Consider the following 17,261-nt stretch of genomic DNA (forward strand, 5'->3'; position numbering starts at 1 on the left):
ACATTGTTCTCGTCCCTGATCCTGCAACTAACTCTGCATAGGGGTCTATCTGCATGGAATCAGTTGCAGGATCCAGTACACTATTTATTATTTCTTTAATACCATTAGCACTGTATGTGACTGTCTTTTATTATAATTAAACTTCTATGATTATTCCATGTACTGAGATTGTATTATTGTAATTAGATTGTCATATGTTTTTAAATTTAGATTCAGTTGTGGCTTCTGGACCCAATCAAAGTATTTTGGGAGCTGGATTGGATACTTTGGAAGAACAAGAAGAAAAAGAGAGATTCTTTGCTAAACTTGAAAAAGGAGCTTCATATTCCATTGATTATTCAAGATTAAACAAAGAGCTGGACTCAAATGATTCTATATTACTAGCAGCATTTGCCTGGTAATGTGTGTGTGGGGGGGACCCTACGCTGAAATTACTACATTACTTTTAATAAATATATACACCTCTACCTCAATATAATGCTGTCCTCGAGAGCCAAAAAATCTTACCGTGTTATATTGAACTTGCTTTGATCCACCGGAGTGCACAGCCCCGCCACCCCGGAACACAGCTTTACTGTGTTATATCCGAATTCGTGTTATATCAGGTTGCGTTATATCGAGGTAGCGGTGTGTGTATATATACGATGGTGCTCAGAAGCCCAAATCACAATCAGGGCATCGTTGTACTAAGTACATTATGAATATACAAAATGATGTAGTCATTACTCAAAGGGTGTGATTCCCAGCTCAAGGAGACACATGGTAGCTGCGATCAAGCTAGCATGCTAAAAAGTGTGGTCATGGCCGCATGACTGGTGGGTGGGGCTAGTCATCCAATTACATGCTATGGTCTCAGATGTGTATGTAATCGGGATGTTGCCCTCCTGCCAGTCATGTTGCTGCCATCATGCTCTACTTTTAGTGTCCTACTCTGATAAGAGCTGGAATGGGTATGTCTCCTCAGCTCAAAGTGCAAATGTACCCCAAAAACCTAGGGCAGGACACAAATGAGATTAGCAAAAGGAGAGAATGAGGAGAGTCATAGTGATAGTTACACAGACCTGTACACAACTTGATAGTTACAAGTTATTTAATTTTTTTTCTTAACTATAACATGTAAATAAAGATATTGGTAATCCATACTAACCTTCCACTTAGCCATTTTCTTTTAACATATTCCTATAGAAATCACATTAGAAGTGAGGCTTGGGTTGGGATTTGAAGTAGTGACTTCTGAGTCTAGATCTGGGAGGTCATTCCATGTGTAAGTGGCAGTGTGAAAGCTGTGGGAGAAGTAGACAAATGGGCAGTCAAGGCTGGTTTAATTGGGTTTGCTTAGAGATTGAAAAAGAAACTTCTTAAGATATAAGAGCAGATAAGGAAAGAGAGGGAGAGTTCTGAAAAGCTTTAAAAGTGAGGACAACAATCTTAACTTTGAAGGGAGCCAAGAGAGGAACGCAAAGGGTGGAACGTGGCAAAGTCAAAACAAGAAGCAAAAATAATGATGATAGGCATGTTTGTTTTGAGGGGCTATGTGTGGGTGTGAAGGAAGCCAGAGAGGAGGTGGTTGCAGTAAACAATTAAGAGTGAAGAGGCTTGGGGGTGAGAGTTTTAGCTGTGTGGACAGCTGTAGCAACACTTACACAAGTAGAATGTAAAATCGAATATCAATGATTAGATCAGTTTGCACATATTATTACAATTACTAGTGTGAGGCAGGAAGCTTTTTAATACAAATTAAAAAAAACATCTAAATTGGTGCTCATAAATGACAAGGGAGATAGTAACATTCTTGTTTGTTTGTATTTTTCCCTCAGCAATGAACAAAATGTAGAACAAGTGGAAGATGAATCTAAACATGAAGAGAAATGTGGTAATAGTCTTATCTTTACATATAATACACTTACATTTTCTTGTTTAATTTGTGGAGTCTCTTCTTTTTGGCATTACTTTATACCCAACAGTGTAAACTAAGAATAGAGAAAATTTTACAAAACTGCTGAATAATTAACAAAAGGTGAACTCCCTGCACCAGTGTTAATTATAGAAGCTACTGAAGTCATCAGAAAAATGCATGTTGGAATATCTGAGTAGAGCAGGATCTCCACATTTCCTGGAAAGGAAAAAATACAATTTAAAACTTTTTGGTTTGTCCCCTACTTCATAGATGGTGAGCCAGAAAATTTGAGGCGCCTCTCCTTTTGCATATTCCAAATAGACAAGATAGTATAGCAACATCATTGAAAGGTAGAGTAGTGGGGGTATTATGGGAACCAGGTGATCTTTCATCTGGCTTTCTTCCACATCAATATTCATCCCAATGGGTGCAACCTGTTTTTATTTAAATGTCAAGGTGATTTTCTTATTGTCTGTACTAATAAGGACTTGGGATCTGCCTTTTATAACTTTACAGTCCTTCTGTCAGGTGATTCCCAGATCAGCCTCCTCAGGTGATCAGAACCTCCCGGGTAGCTTGGTTTCCAGGCGACATCTCCCCTGATAAACCAGTTCTGCCCGGCAAGAACCTGCCTCTTGTCTAGGATGTTTAGAGATGGATCCCAGGTTAAGGACCTCTATTGTCAGCCCTGTATAACTCCCACTTGAAATTTCAGTCCAACATGGAAGTAAAAGAACAGAGAAGGAAAAGGGCTGCACAATCAAAATGGAGTTAGGAGCTTGGTAAAGACACATACAGAGAGTTCATAATCTCACACCAAATTCATAAATTGTAGATTCTTCAAATTGATACACTGCCCCTCTTAGGCCTTCTCTACTTTTCCCTTTCACTGTGCTGCTGCTCCTCCCTCTCCCCTTACTTGTGCTCTTTCTTGGTTTATCCATTTTATTCCATACTGGCCTCTTAATCTATTCTACTAAAAGGGCAAATTCCTTTTTAAGATGGAATTAATTAATTGTTTAGCTGACCTGTCCAGAAATCCATTTTGGAAACTTTGAATTTAATAAACATAAAGAAACTCTTATTAAATCTAAGTAAAATGTGTATTTGCAAACTTTAACTAACTAAAGGAAATAGTCTTTCTTTAAAATGTATGGGTGCATTGTCAGTTCAAGAGTTATAATAGAAATGTTAAAATAAATTTGTAGTTTTACAAAGCTAAAAGAATAGAAATTCTTATAGTAACAATTTAGTTCCTATATAGTTATTGTAGTGTGTGTGTATATGTATATATTTATGTATAGACTATAATTATAGTCTTATAATTTTTTATAGTGAAACTCGTATAGAAACAATTGTACTACATAATCAGAAACTAAAGTATACATTTTGAATCCTCAAATGTCAGACAAAAATATCATTGGGAATGGTGGACAATCCTGTTTGTAGCAATTACACTATGTACTCATTTTAATTTGGAGGGACTATACATGATTTATTCTTCATGCTAATTTTTGTTACTGTGTTGCTCACAGAGCTTATTTTGTATTTGTTGTTAGCAAAGCATTTTCCTGACACTGCCTGTATCTCCCCCCCGCCCCCCAAAAAAAATCATCTTTATTTCCTGCTTAATTATACTTCAGGCAATTATAGTGAAGATTTTGAAGATGAGACTGAATCTGATTATCCTTCTAAAAATGAAGATAACCAAGTTGAGCAAACTGTCAGATCAGATGCTGATTTAAGTATTCAAGGACAGGTATAATATTTAAAATGTTGAATTTTGTGGTGTCAAGCATAGCAGCAAATGTCTATCTGTTTTAAAGATGTTCATAATTCTGACAAAGACCAAACTGCTAGTTTTTAAACGCTTCTTAAAAATCTATCATTTTAAACTAATTGTCTGAGCTTTTAAACTACTTGTTTGAGTTTATAGAGATGTACAAATGTACACGTAAAAGAACACAAGTAGCTATAGTTTTTTAAATGTACTTGCATTACATACAAGGAAGAATAGAGGTATTTGGTGTGATTATTTTTCCATGAAGAATGTACTCTTCCTAGTGGTTTGATCTTGATGATCAAAATCAACCCTTGACATATCTACAGTACATGCTTATTTGCATTTTGAATCAACGATCACAGATGGTAAGTGCAGTACTTAAAAGCACTGCACAGAGCTTCACAATGACAAGGAGCTTGTCATTTCAAGTAATACATTATATCATACTTATATACATTTCTGTATCTTAAAATATTTCTTTGTGAAGAGGCCTGGGGAAGGGGCGAAAAAGCTATTGAGCTCTTCGGGAAAAGGAAAGCCTCTGGCCCATAGAACTTTAGAATGAAAAGAGGAATCAAACTTTTCCTTTCCACCCCTTCTCCCAAACAGTGCATACACCTGTTGGCTAGTGACCTGCTGGATGGTGATCAGGACTATCTGTATCATCAATGATGAACCTAGTGGATCTAGCCACCTGGAATTCTGTGACTGTAGGGGAATGCCAGAGTGTCATGGAGAAGGTGCAGTAGCTCTATACCTGTTCCCAGCTGCCCTTGGCATAGAAGGCATGGCCGGAGTGGCTGTACGTTCTAGCTATTTCTGATTGCTGCAACAGCTTTTTTGGGATCACTTGGCCTAGGTTAGAGCAGTTCTGAGGCTGGTCTAATTTTCACCAGGGCCAAACCATCCCAGGATCACCCTAAAATCCAGGGGCCTAAAACGTGGTATAAAGTCACCTTTTCCTACCCTTTGGGTCCAAGAATTGGACCCAATGTGTTTTATGTAAGCAAAACAATGAGACCAAGAGGTAAGCCTTCAATGCAAAATTAAAGACAATAAGTCTTTGTAAGGATATTTTGTGTGGTATCCACGCACTGTACCAAATCTATAGAAAATGAGCTAAACCTATTTTCAGATGCTTCTGGTCCCTTAAGACTGAATAACAAAACACTGGTGCATAAAATGATTCTTATTTCTGAGCAAAATTCTTTAAAAAATTCAGTGCAACATAGTAGAGGTAAACTTTATTTAGTAGGGCGTACCATGTATGTGATTACAGCTTATCTATTACATTCTGTTGTCTAGAACAGCTCACATTCATCTTCAGTTGATGACCCTCAAATTTTTGTAGCTTGTTTAAAAAAAAAAAAAAAAAAAGTATTAGTTGAAATGCTAGTCCTAATAAATGCAAAACCACAATCTGCACCTCCGCCCATGTTCATACCACTTTAAGGCTTCAAATTTGAAGGCAAAGCAGTTAGGAAGTACAAAATGAATGCTGTAATAAGGACACTAACTTGGTGTTTTCTGATTTTCTTGTATTGTAATTTGCAATAACATTTTTAGCATCTAGTTCCATCTCACTCCAAAGGGGGAAGCAGAGTAAAAGAACGGGGAAGATGTATGGTTCCAGTTCATCTATTTGTATCATAACTACATAGTGCTCCAAGCAGTTGCACAGCTTAAACTCATACTATAAATATTGAACTGCACATGAACTAAATCAAACTTTTAATCTCTTTAAAGATAAACTTATTTTGTTTTTTCAAATTCACAAAGTAACTATCCTTCACTGTTTCAATTGTTTTAGGATGAAAAGACTGGCATGCTGGCTAAAGGTAAAAATTTAAACTTGCAGTAGCATGAAAATATTTGTAAAACATATAGCAAGTAAATCTGTTTTATTTCTGTATGTGAATTTACTGCTCCCTAATCATGGACTGAAGTATTTAAGGATGATCCATATGTCTTAATTTTTAAATAGGCCTCAACACAGTCTCTAATTTTTCACAAAAATTCAATATCTTACGTAAATTAAGCTGGCATGGGATAAAAGGGAAGGTCCTTTCATGGATTGAGAACTGGTTAAAAGACTGGGAACAAAGGGTAGGAATTAATGGTAAATTTTCAGAATGGAGAGGGGTAACTAGTGGTGTTCCCAAAGGGTCAGTCCTCGGACCAATCCTATTCAACTTATTTATAAATGATCTGGAGAAAGGGGTAAACAGTGAGGTGGCAAAGTTTGCAGATGATACTAAACTGCTCAAAATAGTTAAGACCAAAGCAGACTGTGACGAACTTCAAAAAGATCTCACAAAACTAAGTGATTGGGCAACAAAATGGCAAATGAAATTTAATGTGGATAAATGTAAAGTAATGCACGTTGGAAAAAATAACCCCAACTATACATACAATATGATGGGGGCTAATTTAGCTACAACAAGTCAGGAAAAAGATCTTGGAGTCGTCATGGATAGTTCTCTGAAGATGTCCACACAGTGTGCAGAGGCGGTCAAAAAAGCAAACAGGATGTTAGGGATCATTAAAAAGGGGATAGAGAATAAGACTGAGAATATATTATTCCCCTTATATAAATCGATGATGCGCCCACATCTTGAATACTGCGTATAGATGTGGTCTCCTCATCTCAAAAAAGATATACTGGCACTAGAAAAGGTTCAGAAAAGGGCAACTAAAATGATTAGGGCTTTGGAACGGGTCCCATATGAGGAGATATTAATAAAACTGGGACTTTTTCAGCTTGCAAAAGAGGAGACTAAGGGGGGGGACTATGACAGAGGTATATAAAAGCATGAGTGATGTGCTTTTCCCATAATACAAGAACTAGGGGTCACCAAATGAAATTAATAGGCAGCAGGTTTAAAACAAATACAAGGAAGTTCTTCTTCATGCAGCGCACAGTCAACTTGTGGAACTCCTTACCTGAGGAGGTTGTGAAGGCTAGGACTATAACAGCATTTAAAAGAGAACTGGATAAATTCATGGTGGTTAAGTCCATTAATGGCTATTAGCCAGGATGGGTAAGAAATGGTGTCCCTAGCCTCTGTTTGTCAGAGGATGGAGATGGATGGCAGGAGAGAAATCACTTGATCATTGCCTGTTAGGTCCACTCCCTCTAGGGCACCTGGCATTGGCCACTGTCAGTAGACAGGATACTGGGCTAGGTGGACCTTTGGTCTGACTCGGTACGGCCGTTCTTATGTTAAGAAAGAGATCTTGGAGTCCTGGACAGTTCTCTGAAAACATCCACTCATGTGCAGCGGCAGTCAAAACGTTTAACAGAATGTTGGGAATCATTAAGAAAGGGATAGATAAGACAGAAAATAACATATTGCCTCTATATAAATCCATGGTACACCCACATCTTGAATACTGCGTGCAGATGTCGTTGCCCCATATCAAAAAAAGATATATTGGAATTGGAAAAGGTTCAGAAAAGGGCAACAAAAATGATTAGGTGTATGGAACGGCTGCCAAATGAGGAGAGAGTAATAAAACTGGGACTTTTTAGCTTGGAAAAGAGACGACTAAGGTAGAGATATGATAGAGGTCCATAAAATCATGACTGGTGTGGAGAAAGTAAATAAGTATTATTTACTCCTCATAACACAAGAACTAGGGGTCATCAAATGATATTAATGGGCAGCAGGTTTAAAACAAACAAAAGGAAGTATTTTTTTCACACAAGGCACAGTCAACTTGTGGAGCACCTTGCCAGAGAATTTTGTGAAGGCCGAGACTATAACAGGGTTCAAAAAAGAACTAGATAAGTTCATGGAGGATAGGTCCATCAATGGCTATTAGCTAGGATGGGCAGGGATGGTGTCCCTAGCCTTTGTTTGCCAGAAGCTTGGAATGGGTGACGGGATGGATCACTTGATGACTACCCGTTCTGTTCATTCCCTCTGGGGCACCTGGCATTGGCTACTGTTGGAAGACAGGATACTGGGCTAGATGCACCTTTAGTCTGACCCAGTATGGCCGTTCTTATGTTCTAAAAACAGGACTTGATTATGGAAGCCCCAGCTTCCTTCTCCAAGCCCAACTGATACTTGGCAGGGTGGGAGCAATTGAGCATCTTTGAACCTAAAGTTAGGGATCAAAGCAGAAAAGATAGCAGCTTAAACTGCCCCTTTCCTCCTGATTATAACCCCTTGATAATTTGATGTAATATTTTTGGTCCTGTGCTGGAAGGTTGGACACCAGTGTTTTACATGCTTTTTGTGACCTACCTGTTGAAAGCCAAAGCCACCAACCCAAAAAACTTGGGTTGAGTTTTTTCAGAGCCAGCTAGGGATCCAGCCTTATTCATTTCAGTGGGAGTTATAACTAAATTCCTTAGTTTTCTTTGAAATCTTAACCTTGTTGTCTAGCACTCTGACCTCCAGTCATAACACACCCACTTCTGGAGAAATGGATATTTTATTATTGGTCACTTCTACAACGGTCTCCTTTACCAGAGTGAAGAAGAAAATCTGTAGCTTGCTTACCCAGCTGTCTGGGAGTGAAGTGATCATGAGGTGCACAGGAAGTCTTTCAGAAATTAACAGAATGTTTTTCCTATTCTCACTTGTCTCCTCCCTCCAAAAAGGGGGGTTTAAATAATTCGGAAATTGCTAAATGAGTTTTATTTTGGCAATTTAAAAAAAAAATCATGCTGATTTTTGGAGAGTCCTTTAGAGTAAAGTTGTTATAGTGAGGCATGTTGTTGTTTGGTGTGTCTACAAAACATGTGGGGGTCTAACAAATGAACTGTCTTTAGCCAGTTCATAAGTGCGGAGGAATGTTGTTGCGGCAACACGGTCAAGGTTGCTAAGCTGTTACAGCTGATCAGTGCTTCTGTTCTTGGAGCTTCGGTGTTACCAGCACAAGCAGAAAGCTCAGCCTGCTAATTCAGCAGACCTCGATGTTACTCATAGAGAAAGACCTAAGGCACGCAGCCAGGTTTATTGCCCTCTAGGCACAGTCCTAACGACTCTCACAACTTGCACAAGTACATTAACATATGAGTGCCCCATGGCAAGGAGTGGCTCAGACAGCGGGAATTTCTGTTGTCCCCTCGGCCACACAAAAGATTAAGGCGAGGTGCCCTGACATTTATAGACTGAGACAAACAACTGGGTTAAACAATTTATGTACCACCTCATGTGTTTTGTGACATCAGTTTGTTACCTTCCCTTGTACCTTGCTTCTGATGTCTCAGACAAAACACCCCTATTCGTTACTCTGTCAAACCATTTTATCTTATGCTAGGTTGTGATGTATTTGTATTAACTTCCTGGAATATATTTACATAGTTACTTCCTCTCCGCTCAGGAATGTGCTTACTTGGTTAACCAGTATCTAGTGCAGTGGTCTCCAAATTTTTTTGATCGCACCCCTATCGGTAAAAAAATTTTGAGCATGCACCCCATGCCGCGCCGGCTCTACCACTTTTGCCAAAGCAAAAAAAAAAAAAAAAAGCCGCTCGGACTCCCGCCCGAACTGCCGCGCACGCCCAAGGATCCTCTTGCGCGCACCCCACTTTGGAGACCACTGATCTAGTGTATTAGTTATGTTGCCATGGCCAAGCCTACTGTGGTCCATATCCTTTGAGTCACACTGTTAGCTATGCATAGGGCTCCAGCAAGGCCTGCATCAGTAACAAAATATCTGATGGTGAGTTAACAAAATATTAACTACTCTAACAGTCTATTTTATGTTCAAGTATGCTAATGCTGAATTTGAAGGGATAAATGGTAAAGGCCTATTAGTAATAAAATCAAGTGAGGGCTTAATTCATGAGAGTTAACTAAAGGGCTTACTCATGAGCCTATCTGTGCAGTGTAGTATAAGGGTGTGTTCAGGGCCAGCTCCAGGCACCAGCTGAGCAAGCAGGTGCTTGGGCGGCCAAGGGGAAGGGGCAGCACGTCGAGCTCTTCGGCAGCAATTCGGCAGAGGGTTCCTGTCCCTCTCAGAGGGAAGGACCTGCCGCCAAATTGCCGCTGAAGAAGAAAGCGGCGCAGTGGAGCTGCTGCCGATCACGATCGTGGCTTTTTTTTTTTTCCTGACGCTTGGGGCGGCAAAAACCCTGGAGCCGGCGCCCTGGGTGTGTACACCCATTTGGCTACTCGCGTTGCTTGTCACAGCACGGTGCGGAAATAGCAATAGCTAAGCCACTACTTCCTCTCCCATGCAGGTGGGTAGGCAAGAATGGGGTGTGGATTGAGCCTTAGCTCCTCTTTTCTAGTGTGTCAGCCAGCACAACTGAGCTGGTTTGGAGCAGAGTGGGCAGGGAAGCTGAACTGGGAAAAGAGCTGGAGCAGCTTGCTTCCCCCAAGGAGCAAGAGGGAAGCAGAGACTGAAAAGGCCTGCTTTGCTGCTGGTGGAAGTGCAACTAGGAACTGTCCCATACGCATGACGGATCGCAAGGTGCCAATCTATTCCTAACTGATTAAAATTTTATTCTGCATCCACTGGGGCAGGATGGAGAAAGTATAATATCAAATCAGTGACAGTGTTCTCTAAAGTCCCAGGTTTATCTCTTTGTATCCTTTTAGTTGTGTTGCTTGATTCACAAGACTCCACCATGGAAACCCAAAAGGTCATTGAACAGCAAGATGCAGCAGTGACTGAACATGAGACACCTGACGTCACTAAGGATGAAATAAATAGAACTGGTAAGGCTGCTTTGTCTTGTCTTGTTTTGTTTTAGACTCTATTTTAGCTGAAGACTTGATGGCTCCAGAGGATTGGATAGAGGAAATAAGGAAATTCTACGTTCCCTATGCAAATCAAGCCCTGGTTGGTAATGACCAAAATCTTGAGGAAGGAAATATTTTTTTCTTTTCAGGCTTAAATTTTTTTTCATAAAGGCCTTTTCTAGACAACTGATACTTAAGTTTTAAATATTTTCTTTTATTCTTTCTTGATCACTGCAAGCTGCTTTCTCAAACACCCACACCCACACTTTAGCAATTGAATTTCATTTAGAAGTCAGAAATAGACATTTACAGCAGCTAAAATTTTAGTTGTACTTGAAACTGTCATGGGAGAGAGAAGTCAAAACAATGAGAAAATATATAACTCCATGAAGACTTACAATACACTTATTTCATCATAGGCACACTGTATTTAATCTAACAAAATATATTTCTCATTTGTGTGAGTTTTAGTAGTGAAAATATATGTAAAAATAGAAACACCTATAATTGCAGAGAAAAGACTTTAGAGAAGAGCAAGTATTGTTTAATAAACACTTTCCTAGTTAAAATGAAGTTTGCTGTTTTCAGCAATAGTTGCTCCCTGTAAATTTTGAAATTGTGAGTCAAGAGAGGAAAAGTAAATTGTTGGATTTCTTTTCTTTTTCTCATTACTTTGTCACAATGTTGTTCTATTTATCTGTTAATAGATCATGCTAGTAACTGAAACTTATGCTTCCAATGTGTTGAGTTTACTAATTGTTTCTCTAATGAATTTCCAGTTCCCTGCATTTTGTGATTGTTAATTTCCAGCAGGTATTTCCTATGGACAAACTAACAGTGATATTGAAGCATTACAGCAGGCCTATTGTCATATTGATCAGTCTCTAGGAGACACAGATGAGCAAAGAATTAATCTTAGTGCGATGGAAAATGCAGAGTGCCCAGTACAAGATGCTTCACAAAACAACGAAGACTGTGCAAAAAACATCTCAACTACTGAATCAGGTAGATACTGCACATGGAAGCAGCGTTGTGATTTCCCATCTATTGCCTTTCCTTAGTTGACATTACTACATTATGGAAATGATACATTCAAACTCTAGTACAGAGTGCAGCCATTTGCCATTTATTTTAGGTTAAAAGAGCTGTGGTTTCTGGTAATATGGACTGAATTGCTCATGCTCCACTAATCTTGAGTATATAATCTTTGTATAATTCCTTTCTTGTTCAAATTATGTAAAATCAGTGTATGTTTTGGGTTGTGCTCAAGTTACTTAAAGGAATGATTTCAAACAAAAGAGCTAAAACTTAAAGCATTTATGCATTTACTATTGACTCCAATATTCTCTACTGCATAAAACAAATCTCGTTTTAAAAATTGAAAAAACAAAACTGTAATATCACATACACAAGTAAAATATATAAGCCTAGGGGTAAAATTTTTCAGAAGAGTCTGAGTCCCATTTTCAAGAGCGTCTTAGGCTCCCAAGTAGAGGTGGCTGGGAAACCTAATTACAGTTATTTGAAAACTTTAGAGTTTTCATAATTTTTTAAATTCTGGCGTGGGACAGATTTTCACAGAACTGAAATCCTGCAACATTTCATTTTGGAAACACCAAAATCTGGTGTTTCTGAAGCAAAATATGCTCCTGGGATCCCCGGCTGCCTCTTTGGCAGGCTGCAGGGAAGCTGGTACCCATGATGCCTTGGCAGTTGCAGACTGAAATTGACATGATTCTTATCAGGTTCACTGCTGTCCATCACTGAATAACAGCGGTGAAACTGACCAGACCTTTTAACTTGACAAAAGTCTTGTCAGCTTCACTGCTGCTATTCACTGAAGGGCAGCTATGGATCTAACAAAAATCATGTCAATTTCAGTCTATGGTTGCCAGGGTTCCTGGCTTCATTGCAGCCCATATGGTGATCTGCCAGGACCTGGGAAGCCTTGGGTCCTTTCTAACATGCTTGGTGGGTTGAAGCTGGAACCCTGGGAGTGACAGCTCTGAGGCTCCTGGCTGAGCTGGGTCTTCCAGGGTTCCAGCTGCATTTCATCCTACCCGCAAGCCCGAACTGCTGAGAATCCAGGCAGATGAGATGACCAGGAACCTTCCTGGGTTCTGTCAGAAGTTTGTCAGATTCAAACTGCTTCCTTGAAATATTTTGATTTCCATGTATCAGAAAATTATGACACAAAATATTTTGTTGGAATTTTTCTGACCAGCTTTTCTCCTAAATGCCTAAGTCTGTCATACTGAGTGGGACTTGAGTTTCTAAGTGCTTTTTGAAAATGGACTTAAGCTCCAGAATCACTTAGTCACTTTTGAAAATTTGACTCTCGATCTTCTCCCTGAAATCCAACCAGGGAGTGGAACTACAGCGTGTGAATCTCTACTCCCACAAGATGGGGGATTAGCCACATCAGTGGCACTATCTCTTCTCTTCTACTCAAATTCTTAGAAAGTGCTACACCAGATCATGATCTACAGTGGTAGAGAGGGTGAAGACTACACAGGTGATAGGGATGAGAAGGCAAGTTGCACATTCCCAGCAAGGATAATATAGTCTGATACAGTTATCTTTCTATTAAGCACCCTCCTTGCATCCTAAAGGCATCCAGGGCGAACAGAGTTCTCCAATAGCATTGTATTGCCAAGGAAGAGCTAGTGGGGGCCACAGCTGATGCAGAGGTAAAGGATCTCCATGTGGATGGCCGCCTGCAGATCCCAGGGGATCTGTCATGTTCTGGGACAGCTCTGATTCCCTTACCCAACACAGACTTGAATGAGACAATATAGGGAAATCTACAGGAGCCAATGTTTGCAAAGACCTCCTTCCCCAACAGCTCTCTCCCATGGGTTTTACCACAGGAGGGTAGGATCTGGCCTACAAAGATTCGTACTACATAAAGTTCTATTTTAAGAAAAGATTTTCATTTGCTTTGTATTTGTAACACCCTTTTTAAAGCTTAGAAACAAGATCTTCTTTACCCACTTTTTCTATGTGACAAACATTAACAGCTAAATTCTGCTCTTAGATACACCAAGGAATTGAGAGTTATTCCTAATTTACACCATTTTCCGAGATGGCCTAGTATGTCTTTTCCATTTCTATTTTCTGTCTGTGATTTTTTTTCACTACCTTAGAAGCACTGGAGATTTTGGAGAATTATACACTACTGTTTGTCAGAGTTTAGCTCAGTATCTCTTTTGTTTGCTTTTTAATGAGGTTCAAGTTAATAGCTTTCATTTATTACTGATTTTGTATTATCCTTATCAGTTTGTTCAATACAGCACTTAAAACGTAGTTAGCGATTTAAGTTAAAAATGCCAATAAATATTTTATGCACTAATCAAGCAGAATGATAACCATTTGGAATACCTGTGCCTAACTTAAAATATCTGAATAACACCCGAGAGATTTGTATGTAGTTTCTGGACAATGAGGGTGCTTGTAAAAACAAGACAAAAAATACCACCCCACTCAAAATTAATGATTCTGACACTTTTGTGTTAGAAGTTACTTTTACAATTGAGACAAGTGGTTTTTTTTTTTTTTTTCCCCTTCAACATCAGTGAATTATTTACATGGTAGATATCTTGGAATCTATTTGATGCCAAGTTAAATCAGTAAGGGGCATGTTTCAGAAAGATACGTGATATTTTTGTCAAATACTCAGTTATAGCATTTGATACAAATATGTTTTCTAAATCTATCACCCACTCAGAGTTGTAATAATTAAAAAAAAAACTAGTTTATTACTGTGTATTAAATATTATACTTAAAATTAATAATTTATTCCACTCCTTAGATTTGCTCACTGTAGAGGAATTGATGAAACCCATTAGAGCAGATTCATCTCATGTGAGAGGCTTTGACCTGGAGCCTGTAAGGTATTTGTTTTAGAAAATGCATGTTTTAACATCTTAATACCCATAAATTATTTGTGAAAATCATCTTTCTGAATAACTAGGGTCATTTTTGAGCTAGGAATCTAGATTTTATTGTGCTAGATAATTTAGTACTACTGTGTGTCATTTGTGCTGATGTGTAAAGTGAATATGTAGTCTGAATTAGTCTGGCCTCTTTTGAAAACAAGATCTATTTCCAGTAGACTTACTCCATTAGTAAATACAGTTTAGAAGTATTGCAAGTAGCTATTTCAAAAATGAGCAGTCTTTTGATCTGGCAACGGAAATAACATTGCATTTGTGTGTCAATTTTAGAAAAAAAATTGTAAGCAAATTGCAAGTCTTGTTAAATGCACTTTTATTTTTATTTTTTAGTCCAGTAAAGCTAACAGACAACAGAGCAGCTGAATTTGTCAGCCATTTGCCATTTAAAGAACTCAAAAATGATGCAGTTCTGGAGAAGCAAAGTTTAGATTCTTTGTTTGAAAAACATAGTGAAGAAGAAGAGAGTGTTTTTCTCCAGGCAACTGCAAATGAAGGCAATCATCAAAAAGGGACTGATAAAGAAGACCAGATTGATAAAGAGCAGCTTGACTTTTTGAGACAAACAGTACTACAAGATTCTGCATGGTTGCATCAGGACAGCAAAATTAATAAGGTAAGCAATATTTAGCTATCTTTTATCTGTTTAAAAAATCATTTTAAATCACATTTTGAAGATTGTTTCTACAAACATATTTGCTAGAAATATTTTTAGGAGCTTAGAGTCTATCCATAATTTGGGGATTCCCAAGAAAACATTATTGCTATCTATTGATTAGGGTCATGACTCCAAAGCTGAATGCCAATTTCCAAGATGACCTAATAGGTCTTTTTCATCTCTACTCTGTTGTCAGTTCCACCTAATAGGCAGTTTTCTATTCTCAGTGTGATAGCTTCTTTTCACTACCTTAAAAGCACTCTAGATTTTTGTAGAATTACACATTATTCATTTGTTTGGGTTTGGATTATTCATTTTCAGCTCCAACAGGAATTTTATTCCTGTTTATTTAAGTATAACTCTTGTAACTGGCCCAGTATTCAGTTACTAGAATTATATTTAAATAGGAATAAAACTGAAGTTACCTTCATATTTTATTATAGTCCAATGTGGTTGTTACAAACTATACTTATTCTACACAGGCATGTCAGTCCAGCTCCTGGAGGAACAAGGGATTGGATTCAGTGATTAATAAGCAAATAATGCACAAGAGCACTAGAAGTACAGCTCCTTTACATAAGAAGAAATTTCCCATTGGACCTCATATATTGGTTAGGAGTTCTGGGTATGGTAAACCCACTTCACCCTTAAAACAACTTTCCACAACTAGTGAAAAGAGAGCATCAAAAGAAGCTCTCAAAAAGCCAAGTTTGAAAGCCAAATCACCTCCAGATAAAGCAAGGCAAAAAGGTAAACTGATAGTTTTATACACATAATTTTATCTTAAATGAAGAGTTCAGAAGGGTAATTTTTGTTTAATCCAGAGAGCTTTTGGTTTTGATGTTACACGCACAAAATAGTGTTAGATTTTATGTGATGTACTTTTTCCACTTCTTAAAGATGAGAGTCTTATAGCAGTGTTAATTTTTCCTGAAAGAATAAATCAGCGAGAGATTCCCAGGATTCCTGCATGTTCCTGAGGGGTGGGCCTAGATATCATATTTTCAAATCGCAGTCAGATTGTATGATATTTTCTGCATTGAACAGATTGATGCATTTTGATATCACTGACTCATGGATATCATAGTCAGTCCGAAAGTAAAATAAGAAAAATAAATGTAATCCGTTTATGCTTGAATAGGCCTACCAGAACTCGTTGTAGAAATGTAATCTTTCTTTTGTAGCATATTTTACATGTGGATTTCAAACCTTCCTTTACTGGGCTAGTCAAATCTTCTATCGATTTTGACGACATGCAAGTTTTTATGGAAAGTGCCTGCTGTCCTCAAAAACCATTGTGTTTTAATTAAAAAAAAACTTTTTTATAAAAAAAAAAAAAAAAAACACATTTTCAATTTCCTTATGAAAATTCAAAATTTTCCATAGAAAGGAAAAAATATTTTTTGACCTGCTGTAGTTCCCAAGTAAAAATTGTTTTACTCTAGTCATATGTAATTATTCAAAGCCCATGCTCCACCACTAGATTTATTTAACTATTGCTGACCAACTGAATAGAAAATAATTTTGCCTTCAAAAACAGAGGTACATCTGTTCTAGTTTCTACTTTAGTAAGTATAAATATTCTCTGCAACTAAAAAATCTTTATTTCTGTTAAAGTCCTTTTGGATAGTTCAACTTATTGGAGTAATATTGTAACCTCTTTCAGTGTGGCCTGTCCTGTTTTTTATATGCATTTTATCTTTATACTCAGTTGGGCATTTTGGAGCTTGTTAGAAAATACAAAGAAATAATTGCTTTTATTTCCCATTTATTTCCAGAATTAGTTTTTTCCTTAATGCCCATTAATCTGATATTGAGGTTGCCCACTAAGAAAAAACCTCTGCCAGAATTCTCTGCTTCCAAGTGGCTTGTACATTGGGAACTGAACTACAAATAAAGAAAAACTTCAGGATTTGGTTCATTTGAACTTAGTAAAATTCCTGATCAGTTTTGGCATCTTGTGAGCAATATTTGTTATTTCTGAGGCACTGCAGGCATCCACTCTGTGGATGCTCTCAGATTCTCAGCACATTCTATAGCATCTAATGTGGTCTCCAGGAAGCATATGGAGCACACTCGAGGGTAAAACAGCTCCTGTCTGTTCTCTTATTTTGAGAGCCCGACAGTTTAGGGAGCTTCTGGATAAAATGGTGACAGTGGTGGCTGGTAAGGAAAAGTTTATTTGTCTTCCTTAAAATTCCTAGGAAAAATACTTCAGGTAGTCCTAGAAGCAAACAACCATTTTACAACCAACAGTACTAGAGCT

The 17,261-nt window shown here is 38.0% G+C and overlaps 1 protein-coding gene across 7 annotated transcripts in view; it reads left to right on the forward strand.

The window, feature by feature from the left end:
- CEP162 (centrosomal protein 162) overlaps window positions 1-17,261 on the forward strand; it is a 79,006-nt gene that overhangs the window by 24,511 nt on the left and 37,234 nt on the right. For 5 of the 7 annotated variants that reach the window (XM_054024208.1, XM_054024213.1, XM_054024211.1 and 2 more), the window contains 9 exons: window positions 211-397; window positions 1,818-1,873; window positions 3,541-3,656; window positions 5,491-5,518; window positions 10,241-10,360; window positions 11,195-11,389; window positions 14,196-14,277; window positions 14,671-14,953; window positions 15,478-15,745. In XM_054024208.1, the coding sequence (XP_053880183.1) occupies window positions 211-397; window positions 1,818-1,873; window positions 3,541-3,656; window positions 5,491-5,518; window positions 10,241-10,360; window positions 11,195-11,389; window positions 14,196-14,277; window positions 14,671-14,953; window positions 15,478-15,745 (1,335 nt within the window). Of the gene's footprint in view, window positions 1-210; window positions 398-1,817; window positions 1,874-3,540; window positions 3,657-5,490; window positions 5,519-10,036; window positions 10,113-10,240; window positions 10,361-11,194; window positions 11,390-14,195; window positions 14,278-14,670; window positions 14,954-15,477; window positions 15,746-17,261 lie in introns of those variants that run through there. The other 2 variants (XM_054024210.1, XM_054024214.1) reach the window with 2 other exon arrangements.

Source organism: Malaclemys terrapin, chromosome 3 (genome assembly GCF_027887155.1).
Source record: "Malaclemys terrapin pileata isolate rMalTer1 chromosome 3, rMalTer1.hap1, whole genome shotgun sequence".
NCBI classification, from domain to species: Eukaryota; Metazoa; Chordata; order Testudines; family Emydidae; genus Malaclemys; species Malaclemys terrapin.